We start from the raw sequence: 19,968 nt of genomic DNA on the forward strand, positions 1-19,968 counted from the left end.
TAGGGGATGTTCCAACTGCCCTCCTGCGGCGTATGTGGTTCCAGCACGATGGAGCTCCAGCTCATTTTGGGCGAGAGGTATGGCACTATCTGGACGTAACTTTTCCAAACCTATGGATCGGGAGAGATGGTCTTGTGGCTTGACCACCATGATCGCTCGATCTGTCTTGTGTCTTGATTTCTTTTTGCGGGGACAGCTGAAGAGTTTGGTGCATGCAACTCCACTTGACTGTGAAGAGGGCCTAATCGCAAGACCTTCGGCTGCTGCTGGGTAGGTTCGCGATATGCCTGGAATATTCCAGAGCGTCCGCCACAATCCCTTCTTCGCCGCTGTTCTTCTTTCATCACCGTTGGCGGTTGTTCTTTTCAGCAATTATTGTAAATTATTCATTAAAATTGTTTTTTTAACGTAAACGCTATTCTTCTGTTTTCTCCTCGTATCCTCAGTTTTACTCATAGGCTTGGAAGTCGGGGGGGGGGTAGGGGGTGGCACGATGATGATGATGTGTCAATTCATATATGCATATACACACATTTGATCAGTCGACTCTACCTTTGACTCTGGGGGGGGGGGGGTAATGCCACCCCCCGTATCTCCACCCATGGGTTTTACTATGTTGCGCCCTATAGCACGCTTGAATTTCATTTTACACCATGCATTCTCTGATGAAAATTATTTGTTTTTGGTGTGCACGCGCGCGCGCGCACACACACACATCACTACCACCTCTTAAAGTTTTTCCCCCATATTTTCTGAATCACCCTGTATTTTTGTTTCTATTTGTAGTGACGGATAAAGTTTTGAAAGGTCTTTTTAAACATGGAGGTGTTGCAGCGACTTGCGTACAATCATCGCATGTCCGAGATTTTCCATGGCCCAAGCGAAGGTCCTTCGCTCCAAGTAACGATGGCTTCATCTTGTTGACGTCCAGAGACACGATCGATCCGTTGCTCGAAGAATTAAAAGTAATTTATCTCTTTAATATATTTAATTAAAACGGAACATGAGTCATGTTATTCCTACAAAGAATACCACTGCATAAATTTCCGAAGAGGTATGTGAGAGTATCCCTGGATCATACCAATTTTTAGGTGACCATTAACCCAGTAGCGTCGGAAGTGTTTTGAACCTGTGGGTGCTGTGTTGAGCATTGGGTAGGAAATTTTGATTTCTGAATCAATTCTGAACTACTCGAATCTATACCACAAATTAACCAGCACCCCGGTGCCACTGCAGTAACCCATTTACACCTGATGTAAGACCATCAGATGATCTCAAAAGAACATTAGAACCATTATACGGATTTATAGATGACTTTGGAAACGAAATGCACTTTATAGTACAAAATAGCGATTCTAAATACACGGGAAAATACGAGACATCGACGATTCTCGCGAAAAACCTTGCCAACGTCAGAAAAGTGACTAATTGCGAGGGAAATTTGGAAAACAAATTCCCCAATATTGTGCGAAAAATAGAGGGCTACCGCAAATCGCAGTACATTAAATTGTATTTCACGGGGAAAAAGTTGAGCATGACAAATATGTGAGATGAATAGTGATAACTATATAGTCATAATTATCGGAATTATTTACGAGCTATAAAAATAATCTCCATCCTTGATTTAGATAAAGAATGAGAATTTAAACAAGGTTTGAAGAAAAACTGACAGTTCTATAAATAGCGAAAACAGCCAAAAATACGTGAAAATACGAGAACGTCCCGTAAAATACGAGTCATGAAGTTCATGTTCGAGTAATTAACGGTTAGATGAAATACCAGTACATTGTATCATGTTCGACTTGATATCACAATTACGAAATTTTCACTTTCACTGGCCTCACTTTCATAATTTTTTCTTTCTTCTTCCAGGATCCGGTCATTGGTTTACTGAGTCCACGCCAAAGGTGGATCATAGGTATAACCGAGAATATACCAGTAATTAACATGACAAGACATTTTGTAGAAGGGGAACACGCCATACTGGTCGTACCGACACTCATGACGTCATCAAACTTGAAAGTACGTATCCACAGCCAATTTATCCATAGCTATGCCAAAGAAGTTCAAAGGAGGTATAACTGATATTTCTCACGTACACGATGTGATTATAATCAAAGTTGCCATTTCAAAACGCTGCAGAAAATTTCCGTTAATTCTCCTAAAGCAGCGGTTCTCAACAGGTGTTCCGTGTTCACCTCCCAGGGGCTCCGCGGCGACTCGAGGCAAATGAAATGAATTAGTAAATTTGATAGATAAGTAAGTAAGAGAGGCCTTACAAGGTTCTGCGATAAAAATTATGTACAAAAAAAAGGCTCCTCGAGCAAAACTATTATATACTTAAAAGGGCTCACCGCGAGTCAAAAAAGGTTGAGAACCGCTGTCCGAAAGCAATGGAATTTTTTGTTTGGAGAAGGGAAAAGAATGTATACTTGAATTTACCGATAGGTAAATGCCGTACTCGTGAAACATGGGAAATTCGCCCGCTGAATGAAAACAATAATCAGCTGGGGCAAAATGGCAATTTAATTAGCATCACACGCTTTCATTACTCATCAAAACCTACGACTTACGCAAAAAATATTCAATATGTTGTCCACCGGATTCTGCTACGAGTTTAAAATTCAAAACTGCATGTGTAAAAACTACGAAACCGATTCGAGTGTGTGTTTCACAAAGATCGGGTGGTAATGTTGTGGGGGGGGGGGGCTACCTCAAGACTTGTGAATAGTGGTCAGATTCCAAATGTGTTTGGATTCGCACCCCATCCGTAGCACGCTCCCATCGGTTGTGTAAAATGCAATTTTCAGCTTCCAACTTGTAGCAGAACACGGTGGACAACATAGTGAACATTTCTTGAGTAAGCCGTGGGAAAAACAAGGCTCCTTAGATGCTATGTATGGCTAGACCTGCTGTATATATGACTCATTTGAAGCTTGGAGCAACAAAAGAATGTTAAAAATAACGTGGACTAACAAAATAAAATCCCGAATGAAGAAGTCAGGAGGAGAACTGGAAATCTCGACTATATCTGATAAGAAATGCTGCGGTGAGGAAGTGAAAGTATGCTGGACGCGACAACTGTCATTAGAAGGATACGTGAGAGGATGCAAGAAGAGAAGAAGACCGAGAAGAATGTGGGCAGAGGACCTGAAGGAGTGGAGTGGACGGCAGAGACTATCGTATGCTAAAGAGACAAGCTCAAGATCGAGTATGATGGAGAGACACGATTGCCAATCTTCGGATCGGAGACGGCACCATATGATGAAGTCATAGGTATTTGCAATTCCGTCTTAAGGCATGGGTCCACGTGAAGAGGGGCCTCACAAAAATGAGATCTGGTTGAAATTTTCGAGTTGGTTGGTAGGGCCTCAGAAAAATCAATTGGCCCGGCGGCCCATGATACTCTTAAGACGGCCGTGGGTATTTGTTTTAATGACTTCACTTTTGTGCTGTGTTTCTATGAATTATGAATTTTCGCTGTATTAATTAAATTATCATTTTGCCCGGCCGACTATTATTTTAATTCATCACCGAGTGCATTTCTCGAGTACAGCACCATCTATCAGTGAATTTTCGAGTTTTTTTCCCCCTATCGCAAAACAAAATTCCATTGCTTAAAGGAATGTTCATGTAAGTTTTCATGTTATTATGATCAGGGGTTCTTAGTTTTTACCGTGTTTTGAAATCAGAAATTTAATGGAATCGGGGAGAAGAAGGAAAGTGTACTAGTCGAAGATTTCAATCGAGATAATCAAGTTTTAAATTCCGAAACAGGTGTACTGTTATTTTACTAATTCAAATTTGAAACATGCACGTAATCAATCAATGAAGTGTCGCGGGTGCTTTGTCGTGCGACCATTACTAGATATTCAAATTAAATGTTACTGCCAGACATGATACACAGATTCATTTACAAATTTCGAGGAGTTTATATTATCTAAACAATCATGTTACATCAATCATACTAATTCTATTAACGCACTACTAATAAATAAGCATTTATTATCAATATTTCATGATACCGGCACTCTCACAATGAGAATAATAATTTAGTCACTCACCCATTTTTATCCATCGAAGCTAGGCCCTTTCCCATTCCGAGAGAGAGTTCGAAACGCGAGCACCCTAAGTAAACAGATTGTCTCTCTTCCGAAAAGACCCGTGTGTCTTCACCCCAAGTCAGTGTTGTACTGACCAAGATATCCCATCAAGTCATCACACTCCTGCTATTGGTTGAAAACAATCGCCTGACATCTATCAGGGTTTCCATTGGCTCAGAGAGGCACATAGTCTGTCTCAGGTGACGAGAGAAAATTGCGACTGTGCTACGCAACTTGTACGTGTTTCAGTACACAAGTGCGTCGTAGAATTCCTGGCGAGGGAAAAGTGAACTCACGTGTTGCTTCAATGTATTTATGTGTGGTTTTTGTGGTTTCGGGGGGGGGGGAGAGTGTTGGGTGCACTCACATGGCATTAGGAAGGTTGGTATAGTGCTACTGTTATACACGATCTCCATTTATCGAACCGATTCATAAAAAATATATAAAAAAGACGGAACTTGGACTTGTGTACTGTAATTATTTTCACCGATTCAATTACAATCACCCTGTATATCACCATTTTATTAGATAATTCATTAAGTAAATTGATTTCATTCACAGTGAGTACCGAAATAAGTAAGTTTTCTCTGGTTTTAGTACTGGAATTCCTCATGTAGATCTGTATTATTATTATTGTTATTATTTTTTTGTATTTTAAGGAAACTGATGTATACAGTCTGAATTCACCAGGAAATTTGAGTATATATTTCGAACGCACCGCATTCTGGACTTTAGACAAAGGGTTAGAAATTTTAGATGGTGAGGCGTTATTTCATCCGAATTTCTGTAATTTCCATGGCAGAGTTCTTAAAATTACAACGCTAGGGGTAAGTACCGTCAAGCTGGTTCTTGTTTTGTTTTTTGTAACACTCCTTAGAAAAGGACTCATCGTTATATTGCTTTAAGTGACGTTTGATCTTGAAAAAAAAAGCAGGAAAGGGAACAGCTAATGGTTCCTAAGAGGCGGGGTAGCTATTCTTTCTCGGGAGCCAGTTCTTTGTTGAGAGTGACGCCCAATCGTTAGAAAAAAGCAGCAGGGGGAACAGCAATTGGCTATAGCGATAATACTGACGTCACATCTAGCTCAAAGATAATGGGTAAGTTAGACAAGGCTTTCAACGAGCCGTAGGTACATCGACTAGATACAGTGAAGAAACTGACGTCACACTTTCACTCAAAAATGGCGGGTGCGTCAGTCCGAGGTATCGAGCCGTCCTAGTTTGTTTTGTTAGGCATCATAATAGAAAATTTCATTGATCAACGCGCTACGAGGAAATGCTCTTTTAATTACATTAACGAAGAATTAACGGAGTAAAAACGTGAAAATTTTCATGTAAAACAAGAAAACATTCCCCCTTTATGTCAGAAACACAGAATGTGCAAATTTCAAGAACTTGGAAAACGACGCTTGAATCTTTGTTGTACCCCATGGATGTTATTTTCCCAAAATGTTTTGTAACATTATAATCAATAGGATTCTCAAGGGATAAATCCCAGTATTTGAATGATCCAAAAATTGGAATTAACCAAATTCCAATTGGTGAACTTCACCTGTGTGTGTGTGTGAATATATTTATATGACAACAATTAATCATGGTAGCAGTAGTAATAAAAATTCAGTCTAAGTAACCTCGCTGAAATTACAGCAAAAAAAGGGTGATTTTTCAAATAAAAAGAGCCAAATTTTCGGTGAAAGTACGGGTCATATTCTCACGCTATATACGCAAGTTTCAGACCCATAAGAGAAAGAAATGCAGCATATATCTAGCCCGCAACCGTTCTGTAAAACAACGTGCATATTCAGTGATAAAGTAATAAAGGTTGAATACTTCCCATAATCCATAGAGACATCTGAATAGTCGTAAATGGACGACTACTCGAGCATAAAAAAGAATAGACAAGCTCTTTTCACGACTATTTTGCATCGCTTTCTCAACTCGCGGATGATCACTCAGTCTGATAACCAAGGAGTCATCCTTGAGAGAGAGCACCTAAACCAATGAGAATGAATCCTCATCTCCTTTCCACGGTGCAGCAAATGCAATCCTAGGCGCGTTCCACGCGGTCTCACCTAAGCCCCACGAGCTCGAATCCACTCGTATTCTGGTCCGGCACTCGCTCTCGGATCACTCCGAGAGAACGATTCAAACAACGGCAGTCGATAATCTTCAGGTACGGTTTCGAGATCGTTTTACAACAAAGATCATTGCCTCATCGATGAGCCTATCACACAGGAACTGGTGAAACAACACGGGAGCACCATCTATGGTAACACGGGAGCACCATTTATGGTGTGACGTCCCCCGCTAAGAGATCAACCACGCGCGATCAACTCAATTCGACAGACGCCAAACCACGTTGTCCATCTGATAAGACTTAGCCAGGAATTGAAAATTCACACGGCTGATCACCAAAGAACTCGTGGCTTGCCATCTGATCGGACCAAATCCGTTCGCTTGGATTGGATCTCGTCTCGTCTACCATTTCCTGTAGTTAGTGATGGACTGCCGACGATGGAAGCAGGTCTGAAGTGGGTACGGAATAGGGCTTCTTTTATAGGCAATTGAATTCATTGTTCAAATCCAAACAATACGATTTCGACGACTGTTGACTTTACTCTTGAACTCACGAGAATCAATTTTTTAAAAAAAAAATTCATCTTCTTTTTCGGCAATGGACCATTGTTGGAAGGATTTCAAACTCTATTAGATGAATTCTTGACCTTTCCACCTGGAATTGTTTGTATTTTTTCATGGCATTTGTTGATCTTCATTTTGTTTAAACCGTGCACAACTCCGTTCTATCGCTATTGGCAGTTTTTCACGGAATGAGTCGTGCCGAAAGTGTGTGATTGGGCAGGGGAGACCGCTGTACCTAAGGACAGTTGTACCTATGGACATTTCATTTTAAAATCCGCAAACTCGAGGGGTGGTGGTTCTTAGCGGATGTGAAATAGTGATAGGCAGTTGCTCTCTGGAAACCATCTCGTGGAAGACTCAGTGTAAGTAACTATAGCCCCATTCACATGTGCAAATATTGCGGTAGCATTAAGAGTTCTAGAACCCGCTTGACTACGTTTTTCCTTCGTAAGGAAAGAAATGGAGAGTTGTCATTGGTGAAAATTCTTGAAGCGGGTTTTAAACCCGCTTTTTCTATTTCCCATGCGGACGGGGCTTCAGATTCGCCCCACCACTTGGAGCGGGGTTGAAGCAAGTGAAGATACTCCGTTGAGCATCGGTTCCAGAACTGAATCAATGAACGCCAGAACTTTGCAACTGGACTTATCCCGTTGCCGAGATCTCTTCCAGCCCAGTTTCGTGGAAGAGTCTGGAACGCTTTATTTTGTGTCAAAAAAAAAAAAAAAAAACCATGCAAAAACGGTTCCAGAACTGATTGCGAAGTCGCTGAATCAATTGCCATCTCCGAGAGAGCGGCATGGCTGTCATCTGGTCGGGTTGTTCTGGAAAGCTCTGAAGAATACCGCCAATGAGGAAATGCACTGAGCTCGGATGGGTCCGATGAGAGCTTTGTGAGAAGCCTAGAATTAAGATAAGCTTCTACCTGCAAAAGAAGAGTATAAAGTTCTTCGAAATTTAGCAAAGCAGAATTTATGACCTTTTCTAATAACCCCTTTGTGCACTTGATTGCAGATTCCCATAGTCCTCCGGAATGCAGAGTATAAAGAAGGTATACATGACCACTTTTACCCCCTTCATAGAAATGAAATTTTGGATTTCACATGATCGCAACACAATTTTTTTACATCGCGTAGATATCTCTCGGCACCTCCAAAATTTCTCCTATTTTAGATATTATCCCGTTCGGTCATCCTCGGCGGCTAACAAATCTCCACAGGGCCGCCAAGAAGGCAGCGGTGGTTAAATCTGACATAAGTTCGAGATGAATCGTCTTTTGGTATCCGTGCATACGAAAAGGCAGATATAGAATTTGAATTTGGTAGACTTTCTCTTATGGACGCATTTTGCATAAATAGAACCGCCAAAATCGATGGCTACCTTTACGAATGGTCGCACCTGTCTATCGATCCTTATTGAAGGAAGTTCACCCATAATTTGTTGAGTTGATTTTGGATTAAGCTTGTAGCATTTTATACATTTACGAAGCTGCAATCGAACTACGGATCTAACGTCCACAAAGCAAAATTGTTAGCGTATCAGAGATAAAGACAATTCAGGTCCGGAATGAAGATTCGCGCCGTGATAATAATTAATAACTTTACTTGTGAAGTTGTGGTCCATCGGCAATAACATTGGGTTGAACGAAAAACCAGAGTGACTAGGAAGTCTACCTCCAACACGCAAGACAGGGTCAGAATCAAGAAACGGATTCAATGGAAGCCCCTTACTGCTTGATGGCAAGTTTGTTCCGTCACTGAGACACTTTAGTTCATATCGGTTGAGTTCAGATGGCATCAGACCCCTCGTGCCAAAAGGTCCGCGAGATTTTCTATTCCGGGTACGTGATGCCACTTCACGTCGTGAATCGTAGATTGAATTTTCGGTATCCGATTCGCGACAAATTGCTACAACGAAATGGTTCTGACGCTGTCCACGAAAGGGCTATGCTTTAATCAGACCAGACGACCGAACGTTGAATCGATAGACGTATGTCTTTGAGAACCAGCCTGCAGCACATCTGATAGTAATAAGGCCGAGCCCAGTTCGAGTCTTGGCAACGACTGTGATTTTAGAGAGGCAACGCTTGTTTTTGACGTAACCAATGCAGCGCGTACACCGACGTGAGATGAAACACTTCTCACTTACATAACGGCACAATACGTCTTCTCGGAAAAGCGTCGCAAAATTCATGCAATTCCAACTCTACACCATTACACTGAATAATGCACCTTGGAATTTTCAATTTCGTTCGATCAGATAAAGTTCCCTTCGAAATAATTCCCAAGTCTCGTTGAGCTCCTCGGGAATCGGTTGGTCCCACGTAAGCGCGCACTTCCGCAATTGCTGAAGTAGTATTTTCATGAAGACTAGGCACGGAGACACTAAACTCAATGGATCGAATACACGAGCGGCTTTCAGACAAAATTTCACGCTTGGCATAGGGTTCCCGAGGGCCTATCGGCGCAACGGCGAAGGTGAAAAATTAGTCCGATTCGGAATTCCACTTAATTCCTAATGCCTTGATTTCGTCGTTGTCGCGACCCGGGAACAAGCCCCTCAGGGAGCTGAAGACCCTGTTGAAGTACGACTGGGAAGTTAGAATGCTATTTACGAAGGTTGAACCCTCCTTTGCTGATCTTACGCCGAAGCCGACTCACCAGCTCGACACCTTCCTCAAGCGTATCCAAGTCATCGACATAAAAGTCTCGAAGGCCTAGGGGATAATTTTTCAGCTTCGTCTAAAGCTAATTGCTTTATGACTCGAGTAGATAGAAATTGCGCGCACGCGGTGCCATACGTCACGATGGTCAAACGGAATTCCTCGACCAATTCCGCGGGTGAATCTCTCCAAAGGATCCGCTGCCGACCAGAGTCGGCGGGAGCGATTCTAATTTGTCGAAACATCTTCTCTACGTCAGCACAAACAGCCACTCTAAATGTCCGGAAACGAAGTAGCATAGGATACAGTTCTTGTTGAACTGGAGGACCGACGAAGATAAGATCATTGAGGGAGAGCCCAGGCGACGACTTCGAAGAGGCGTCGAACCAGCACCTCCTAGAGATAGAAGGCCTCTGCACTGTTTGCCATAATCGTCATTCAGACTACCTAGCAAGTTTTCCATATTTTCAAACACAGCATGCTATTTCGTTCTTTCTTATTTTGGCGAAGAATCTTCCTGATTGGCTCACAAATACCGCATAGTGATTGGATGTGGGGAGCATAGAAATCGCCAATTCTGATCCCGATCATTTCTTTTCCGCACAACGATGATACTACTTCACCAAACACCAAATCTGGCCGTATCGCTATATTGCAATTTACTGCCATTAGTGAGATGGGTTGGAAGTGAAGGCGCTGTCTATCGGTGGTCGCCTCGGGTTCGTTAGGGAAAATATCTTATCTATATCCTCCCTTGGGTTCGAACCTGGGACCCTGACAACAACCTTCACGATGGTAGACGAGCATCTTACCACCATACCACTCGGGAACCGCACACAACGATGATACTGGCACTAGCAGGGAATTTTTTTCCCCTGAATATTCTGATGGACTACTAGGAAAATGGACTACATACTGTCGTCACATGTAGCGTGCAGAGGCCTTCGATCTCTAGGAGGTGCTGGGCCAGGCAATAAGTTTTGCAATATGATTCACTTTATAAAAAGCACAGTAGAAATTTTTTTTTTCGCATTAGTTTAATCTCATTCATCAACAAGCTGAGATGAATGAGATTACCCTAATGCGAAAAAAAAGTTTCTACTGTGCTTTTGATAAAGTGAATCATATTGTAAAACTAGTTGCCTGTGAGTCAGCCTGAAAATATATGTATGGTATACACAGTTCGGGGATCACTCTGCTGATTAGTGTCAAACATTATCTAACCTCATGCTTAATTAAAATGTTCTCGAATGTCGTATTATCTGTGTGTTCAACTTCAAACATTCAATTTCTTGCAGAGTCCTCCTGTGGTAGAGCCTCCGATGGCTAGTACTGGAGCGAAATGGCGAGGTTACATGTTCCGTATAATCAATGTCCTATCGGATCTTCTGAATTTCACGTAAAAAAATCAGCGGTTTCTTCACGCATTTTGTATTTTTAAATATTTAAGAATATATTACCAGATTTTTTTTTTTTTTTTTTACTTTGTGAATGTGTATTTCAGATACACGGTGAAAAGAGGATCAAACAGGAATTACGGGATGAAACTGAAAGACGGATCCTGGAACGGAATGATCGGAGAACTCGAGCGAAAGGTTAGAAACCTAATCAAAATATCCTGAATTGGAAAACTTGGTGCGAAATTACCAGCGAGTTCTAATTGATGTACTCCAGTCAGTGCCGTCTTAACGCATGGACCCACCCGGGCACGACCCAGGGTCCAGCCGTCTATTTTAGGAATAGGTTTGATCGGAAACTGGGTTGAAAACGTCAGGTTTCACTACACGTACACACACATTCCCGCATGTACCAATTCGTTAGAGGTTCCGCAGAGGAATATGGACGAGGTGCATGTGTGGTTTAGTAGTAGTAGTAGTAGTAGTGCTCACTCTGCAGCGAGGCATTTCCAGACGTACAGTATTTTGCGTCCAACCAGCACCTTCTAGAGATAGACGCCCTTTGCAGTGTTTGCCCTAAACGTCATTCAGACTGCCTAGCAAGTTTGCCACATTTTGAAACACAGCACACACATCCTATATTTCGTCTCTTCTTATTTTGGCGCAGAATCTTCCTGATTGGCTCACAAATACCGAATGGTGATTGGATATGGGGCATAGAAAATCGCCAATTCTGAGCCCGATCATTTCTTTTCCTCAATGATGATACTGGCATGAGCAGGGAATTTTTTTTCCCGAATATTCTGAGGGGGAAATGGATTACTTACTGACGTACCAAGAAGACTGCGGAGGCCTTCTATCTGTAGGAGGTGCTGGTTCAACACGCTAAAATTTGTACGGACGGTCGTATAAAGAGCACCAAGTCACCGGCAGCAGTACCTTTGTTGCAATTTTCTCCTCTCGAAATAGTGATTGCTCACTTGCAACTGGGGCTGGGAACCGATTTAAATTTCCAAGTGGTTAATCAAACTATTCTCTTCGATTAATCGAATTGTAATCGTGACTACATATTGTTAACTTGATTGCTACAGGAATATATTTTGTTTGTATTTACCTATTCGACAGCTTTAAACACACATAGGAATAGATTGAGAAGTCAAAGCAGCCTGTTTGAAGCAATTCATATGCTGTGGACATATTTGCCAAACAATGGAGTTTCTTCGATTGGATCTTGTCGTGTTTTTAGAAAATCGGTTATTTTTTACGTCAGTCACTGATTTCCGAAAATTTTTTTATTTTCTCCTAGACACTTCTCCCAAATGATACTCGGGTTGGAGCAACGCCTTAAAGCAGCGGTTCTCAACCGGTGAACGGCTCCGCGTGAACTCCCAGGGGCTCCGCGGCCTCTCGAGGGAAATAAAAGAAACCAGTAAATTAAAAAAAATAATTGTTATTAATATTTTTGAATAATAAAAATAAGTCAGTAATTCTGATGAATAAATAAAAATTTGGCCTACGGGGCTCCGCCATAGAAATTATACACCGGAAAGTGCTCCGTCGGTCGGAAATGTTGAGAACCGCTGCCTTGAGATGTTGCTCCAACCAGAGGGTCTCTTCTAAGGTGTTGGCGAAGCTTTGACGTCATGGAAGTCATACATTTCCCCTGTAGCCATTGGATATAGCAGTCCGACGAATGTGAAATCTTTACCTATCATTCGCAGTATATCCAATGACTATAGGTTAAATCATAATTTTCCAAACTTTTTGTTTTCCATCGCCCCCTTCTCTTCAGAATTTCTTTCTCTCTCATCGCCCCCTTGCTCAAGCGAACCCATAGGATCCTATGTTAAACCTGTAGCCATTTTTTTTCACTCCCACTGGATCATTCCATCGCCCACCAGGGGGCGATATTGCCCACTTTTGGGAAACACTGGGTTAAATGAACGACTTCAGTGACGTCATGAACTTCTCGCGGATGCTTTCTGCTATAGACGGTGTTCATTGGAGAGAGAGAGAGAGAAGGCAGTTGAATTTTATCTCTTTCCAAGAATTCACCTTCGCAACAGCCAGTTGTTAAAAAAGCCTTCGTATGGTAGTGGAGAGTGACGTCATCCTTGAATGTTGTATTGTTTAACAAGTGGAGAGGAAATTTCGACATAAAAGCATGATGGTGCTCTGGGGTTAAGATCTCCATTTAATGCCGAACAATTTCAATAACAAAAATGTGTCCCGAACTCTCCAAACAGGAAGTCGACTTGGCTGTCGGAGACCTTTCTTGGAGTCCAGATCGCGATAAGGTCGTCGATTTCACAGAAACCGTTTATCCGGATGTTGTCAGTTTCATCTACAAGACTCCTGGTTACTACAGCAGGGCTTGGATACTCTTTGAAACAGTCAGCTCTGAGGTAGGTATCTTCATTACCTCCCTTCACTTAGTGCACGGGGTTCTAAACTTTTTTTTTTTTAACAGCGACCCACATTCAAAATAACACGATCTCGGCTTAGGGACCCATGAATGTTTTCGAAATTAGTGTGGAAAACAGTTTGGGCAAAAAATACATTCATAACAGGACAATAAGTGTATTTGTACGACCTCTCCTACCCAAGTTTGGGTCAAGATCTATGGATTAAGAATCGATGTGTGTGAGTGGAATAGTTACATATTGTTCCAGAATGATGTCCCGATAAATTTGGGCTTTCATGGTTCCGGTTTGAACATGCAGATCTGTTCTGGAACCCAGTATAATTCCACCCCAAACGAGCAATGCTGCACCATCGTAACGGTGTCGTTCAATGATGTTGTCTTGGTGGTAACGGGTACCCGGCGTTCTCCATATGAAAGTCCGACGTGAATCAGACTGCAAGCTAAACCTGGACTCGTCGGAAAACATCACGCAAGCCCACTGTGACGATGTCCACATTGCATGTTCTCTACTCCAGTCTAATCGCTGCCGACAGTGAGTTGCAGTGAGCGGAACACATCTGACAGACCTGCGAGCATATAGACCAATATCTCCCAGACGTCTGTACCCGTGGCTGCAGATAGCTGACTAGACAGGTCGGATGCTGTGCTCCGTCTGCTTCTTTTGGCAGTTACTGCCAAATACCGGTTTTCATTCGGCGTTGTAACTCGGGGGCGACCTGTACTGTAACGTATACTGACATTTCCGTTATCTTCTAATCGTTGCCAAAGCCTAGAGATGACACTTTGGGTAATTCCTCGGATACTTCCATCCGAGTACGCCCACATTCCAGGCGGCCGATAATTCTACCACGTAAAAAATCATCCACATGCGTCCTCTGTGTCATAACTATTCGCTTATGGCACTGATCGCCTTACAGAACTCTTGTGAACAATTTTACTTCTTTGCCACCGTTCCTTATATACCCCCCCCCCTCTTACACTCTCGTCATTGTGACGTACTATCGGCATCATCTGGTGGCTTCCTGAAATTTGCATATCATTCTTGCAGATGTGTGTGATAATTCTACAGGTGAAATTTTTACTTTAGATTTCAATTTCCGTGTGATTCTGAATTATCCTTAATTTATGGACATGAGTGTATATGAATTGACATCATTATGACCGTGCCCCCTCCCCACTAGACTTCCAAGTTATCACCGCCTATGATGTTAAGAATCGCTAGCTGTGAGTGAATTTATACGACCCATCACGATAGCCCCGTGAATACAGTTTTGGTCGCGACACCTAGGTTAAGAGCTCCGCTCCTCCCGTGAATAAAGTTTGGGTCGCGACACCTAGGTTAAGAGGCCCCTCCCCATACTCCCGTGAATTAAGTTTGAGTCGCTACACCTAGGTTAAGATTCCCCCTCCTCCCGTGAATCAAGTTTGGTTCGCGACCCATAGGTAAAGAACCGTTGCCAATCAAGTTTTTCTTGTCACACACATAGGTGAAGAAATATTTCTTGGCTGCTAAGTGGATTTGTACGGTCCGTCTCGGAAGCCAACACGGAACAAGTTTGGGTCGTGACTTATAGGTTCAGAACCCCTGACGGTAGATAGATTCATAAGACTCATCTCGGAGGTTCGTTCCTACAAATTAGGATTAGGTCGTGTCGCATAAGCCGAAGAGCTCTTCGGAATAAAGTTCGGATTGTGACTGCGTTAAGAAACCCCGGCTGCAAGTGGATTTGCACGACCCATCTCGGAAGCCCTTGTAACCCCCCGTTTGGGTCACGAGCCGTAGGTTAAGAACCCCTGATTCAGTGGCATCATTAGTCTTTATTAGTGGTTACCCAAGTGAGTGTGTGCTCTCAAAATAAGCTCAGAATTGAACTTTGTATTTTTTCGTATCTTCTCAGATGTGGACGTACCTTTCTCTGACTGTGCTATCGGTTGGTTCGACTCTTTTCCTGAGTCTGCTATTGGATGAAATCAGCCCGACAGAGGACGGAAGAAAACGTTCCTACGGAGCTTTTTACAAAGTGAATCGTTGGGCAACCTTCAAAAGAACAGCTGCTCTTACAATCTCTTCGATATTTCGCCCATTGCTCAAGCAAGGCAAGTATGTAATAAGTGGGTCACTCCCTCCCAAACCCTTCAGCAGCACGAATTCAATTTAATAGTTACAAGATCTCAAAAATGCCATTCATTCCCTGAACTGTCTCTTACGCACCTACAATCTCTTTCCGTGTAAAGGTTCCCACTTGGTTGAAGGGAGCAGAAAAACTGCACAGGGCCAGAGGCGGATTTATGGTTTTCCCCACCTGTTGGTTACACAAATTTTGCTTGTCCTGCTCCCGTTCTAGTCTCGTTTTTCTGACCTCTCTCATTACTCAAATTTGTCATCCTGGGCTATACCTAGACCCCGCTTTACTCCCGCACACAGATTGCAAACTTCCTTCGTCACTCTTTTGGCTTTGGAACGAAGGACTGACATTGCTCTCATTCTCTACGTTACTCTTGTGCTCACTCTCATGCTTACACACATTCTATAGGTCACTCTTTTTGGTCATTTGGGTGCTTGCATACCGTTTCGGTCACTCTTTTTGGTTATTCGGGTGCTTGCATACCGTTTCGGTCACTCTTTCGGCCGCTCACTGAGCTACGCCTTCAATCTCTAGGTCAGTGTCATGATTACACATTCTCTTGGTCACTCTTTTGGTCATCTTTTCTAAGCAAACTATTTGATTGGCTTCACCTTATACCTCTACTCCGATAAATTCTTTCCTTTCAATGTAACTCGGATGATACAAAAGTCTCCCAAGAGACTTTGCAACTCCAAGGGATCATCACAAAACATGTATCGCATAACAACACAATAGCTTTGATGCATTTAATGGAAGGCCGCTGAACACTTTTTGAGTTGAACACAGGAGTGACCCCGCCCCAACGTGTTGTTTTTTTTAAATTTGCTCTCTATTTATTAACAGACAGTTAATGAATTTGGCATTCTAGAATATAATGCGTACTAAAAGGTGACCCTAATTTGGCATCATTTGTGACATTTTGAAAAAATACAATTTCGGAATGATAATCATCTTTCGCAATTTTCTAACAGGCTGTTGTAGCATATCAGATGGGAACAGGACGCGAGTCATTGTGGTGTGCTGGTTCCTGATGTGTCTGGTGATCACAGCTTTATACGGTGGGACTCTGACGTCACGACTGAGTACTCATCGGAGCCCAAGACCAGCAAATACCCTGGATCAGCTGGTTCACAGATATCCCAACGTCATTCTTGCTGTGAGAAACAACACCGTCGCCCACTCGTTTCTTGAAGTAAGTGTCTTTAATAACTCGAACGGCAAGATTTGTCCACACTGGGACAGCTTGAACTCGCAAAATTTCGATTTATTATAGCCTTCCAAGAACAAGAATGGACGATTCTAAAAACGTGATTAGCAACTATGCATCAAATCTTTCTCATTTGGTATCTTCAACGTTAATTTGGCTTCCTGTAAAATTGGCTTTTATCACCATGGTAGCGTGAACTGAAGATACGACGGCAATGATTGTTTTTCCGACAAAACTCGATTGATGCCAAAACAGTATGCTAGATATAACAACCCCCAGAGAGTTTTCCTTACTGCTTAACACCGGAGCTCTCGGACTGGGCGCTGCGGCGCCCTGGTGAGCCTCCAACCTTTATCAGGGGCACCGTGGAATTTCGACAGTGAAAAAGGTTTTTCGAAAATATTCTTTGTTAAACAGCTCAGGGGGAGCCGGTGGAGCTCGCGGTAAAGCATTGAACAGGGGGGAAGGGACGCCGTGGGTTGAAAAAGTTTGAGAATCCTTCCCCCCCCCCCCCCCGGCCTAACCATTACTTCCTAGAGGATGAATGTATCTCTAGGAGGTGATGGCCTAACCCATAGCAAAACAGTGTTTATTTCCATGGATCCTTCCGAAAATCAGTCTTGTTGTTGGGTCACAGTGCGGTCTTTTGGGCGTAATGTTGGACTCGCATGTGGATCCGTGGTCCGAACCCCTTCGCCAAGATAGCCCAGTGGTGGCCTCGTGTGCCAATAAGGACACGCGTAGCTCTTCTCTGCACCCCTTCAACCAAGTCTATGTCCCTCTCAGGTATAGTCTGCAAAACCTTACAGCATACTCCAGTCCAGGACGAATTAAGCCTCGAAAAAGCGAAAGAATGACTTTAGGAGAACGCGAAGAGACCTTTCTGAAAATGAGAGCAAGCATTCTATTCGTTTTTTTTACCACCGCTGAACAATGTTCAGAAAACCTAAGTCGCTCGTCAATGAGAATTCCCAAATCGATGACCCTAGTTGCATCCGGGATAGTGACACCATTCAACTCGTAAGAGAACCGCGGGTTGTTCGAACCAAAGTGAGTGACCATGCACTTGTCAACGCTAAACGTCATGCTCCATTCATTTGCCCATGCTGCAATCCTGTTTAAGTTGGTCTGGAGCAACTCCCTATCGCTTTGATTCCCGATTACCCCCATTAGCTTCACATCATCTGCGAATTTGCTAGTAAACCCATCGATACCCTGATCGAGTTTATCGACAAAAAGTGAAAAAAGTATGCGGCCAAGGATACTTCCTTGAGGAACTCCACTGGCGACGCCTGTCCAACCAGAGAATTCCCCGTTCACCTTAACTCGTTGTGACCTATCTCTTAAAACGCCGTTGTTTCGGTAATGTCGAGCCCAGATACAATTGTAAGTTTTCTCTTAAATATGTTTTCCACCAACCCCCCCCCGACCCTGTCAGATCAAATACCAGTAGGTGGAGCCAGTTTTTGTTCAAAGTTTGATAATAGACAGTATTTTTGCCTTCGCTTCGAAGTAGAATAGGAATATGTGTATATTACAATTAATAGAAAAAAGAGCGCGCATTTCTATTCCGTTTTGTTGTTGCTACTATTCTCAGTATTGGGAGGAAAGCAGTTATCACCTACACAAAGTAGGAAAAAACATTCTTGGAAACAGGTGGCATTTTCCAGATGGTTTAGTGATTTTCACTGCGGCGGTTATAATTCGGATCAAGGAAATAATAAAAATCGCTTAAAGAGCCAAATATATTGAAAAAACCTGGCCTTTTTTCCTTTCATTTCTGCAGGTTTTTTGCAATTATTAGTGCAAGTTGACGATTATTATTATTGTTTTTTTTAAACTTTAGGCATCAGACTATAAGAAGGAGCTGTGGGAGAAAAACATCAAGGACCACATCATATCGGGCAAAACTTTACATGAGATGATGGGCATGATCCGGAACTCGTCGACGAATGGCAATCCCATGTACGAAAAAAATTCTTGTTTTTACGTCATTCGTTCCAAATAAACCCCCTAAAAAGATGCTTTATAATACATGATTCGTAACAACTTTCTTATGCGAACATTTGTTCAAGAAGTCATGTTGAACCAATCGAACCATTGTTCACTGTACCAATTGAAATAGTGATGTTACGTTCTAAAACAATGACGTGTGTGTGTGTATGTGTCCTGTTTCAACAGGTTCGCATGGATAGCGGAACGCTCCATCATAGAGAGGATGATGAGAACCAAATCGGACGACCCGGACGTATGCGATATGTACGTTGGACAGCGTGAAAGCGTTGTCCAGTCTGACTATGCATTCGCCCTGACAAAAAGCAGCCCGTATCTTGACCAGTTCAATCGTATGTAAGTAATGTGATTTCAATCTCGATGCATCGTTTCAGAAACCTAAAATAGTTTAGCAAACAAAAGGGCTCTTGTCGGCTTAAGAAAGCTTACTTGGCGATTTTTTTTGGTGTGGGAAAAACTGAAGTCAAAAAATGGGGTCTTTTTTCCCCCCGAGAGTAAGTAGAAACACGAAGTCAACTTATACCGTGTTCCCCGCATTACATGTAAAACTCGAAGGGCTCTAGTTTTCTGAATGTTGGAGGTGTGGTACATTCCCTGCATGTTGGAAAAAGCGAGGTTTAATAAGGGTCACAATCTGCATTTTAGGAAATTCGACGATTTTTTCCCCAGAATCTGTGACTCGAATTATTTTGTCATGCCGGAACATACTGGTATGTATTCCAGCCATGATATTCTCTCCCGCTTTTTCCCCGGCATGCCGGCTAATGCGAGGGAATTTGGTAGCTTAAAAAAAGACACCAGAACCAACGTTGCAACCAAAGACCCAATCTGTACGTTTGTGATCATTTCCTGTGATTCTGTTGTCCTTGCGGTTATACCCTGGAGAGCTGGAGAAACCGCGAGACACCCAGGCTCTGTCGCAAGAAGCAACGTAAGCACTTCACCCCCCCCCCCGGGGGGGGGGGGAACAGGGCATCTCCGGTAAAACCAAAATTTATTGATACGTCAAAGATTACATATAGTGCAAGGAAATCAAAAATTATGTAAATCGAAGAATCAAATTAATCAAGTTAAAGTAAAGTGCAACGGACACGGATAATAAATAATCATGGGAAGTTGTATAAAAATCGTATCGCAAAAGGCGCAATCAGAAATTTGATTGATCAAGGATTGTATCAAATGACAAGAAGGGCAGAGCACCTCATTGCGCTCGGGCAGTTCAATACAGTCAGTCTAATTTCTCCGAGACGTCATTAATTAGGTTTGGGATTCATCCTGCTCCTCGCTCGCAAACAGTGCCACCAGCACACTGTCAGGGTGAAGACGCGGCGATCTCCTTAACGGCGCTGGTACCGGATTTGCAGGAGCTGGAGGAGACGGATCCCTTATCTTCTCGGGA

General features: G+C 42.7%; 1 protein-coding gene across 1 annotated transcript; it reads left to right on the plus strand.

The window, feature by feature from the left end:
* The first annotated feature begins 283 nt into the window (after positions 1–283).
* On the plus strand, positions 284–18,909 carry LOC149068438 (glutamate receptor ionotropic, kainate glr-3-like). The gene is made up of 10 exons (XM_089251556.1): positions 284–377; positions 787–965; positions 1,873–2,022; positions 10,700–10,800; positions 10,906–10,996; positions 13,045–13,203; positions 15,122–15,320; positions 16,321–16,541; positions 18,403–18,521; positions 18,738–18,909. The coding sequence occupies exons 1-10, from the start codon at positions 284–286 to the stop codon at positions 18,907–18,909; spliced, it is 1,485 nt and encodes a 494-aa protein (XP_089107682.1).
* Positions 18,910–19,968: the final 1,059 nt, after the last annotated feature.

This window comes from Pholcus phalangioides, unplaced genomic scaffold, assembly GCF_987345545.1.
Source record: "Pholcus phalangioides strain wild (caught in Gottingen) unplaced genomic scaffold, Ppha-v1.0 ptg000027l_1, whole genome shotgun sequence".
NCBI classification, from domain to species: Eukaryota; Metazoa; Arthropoda; class Arachnida; order Araneae; family Pholcidae; genus Pholcus; species Pholcus phalangioides.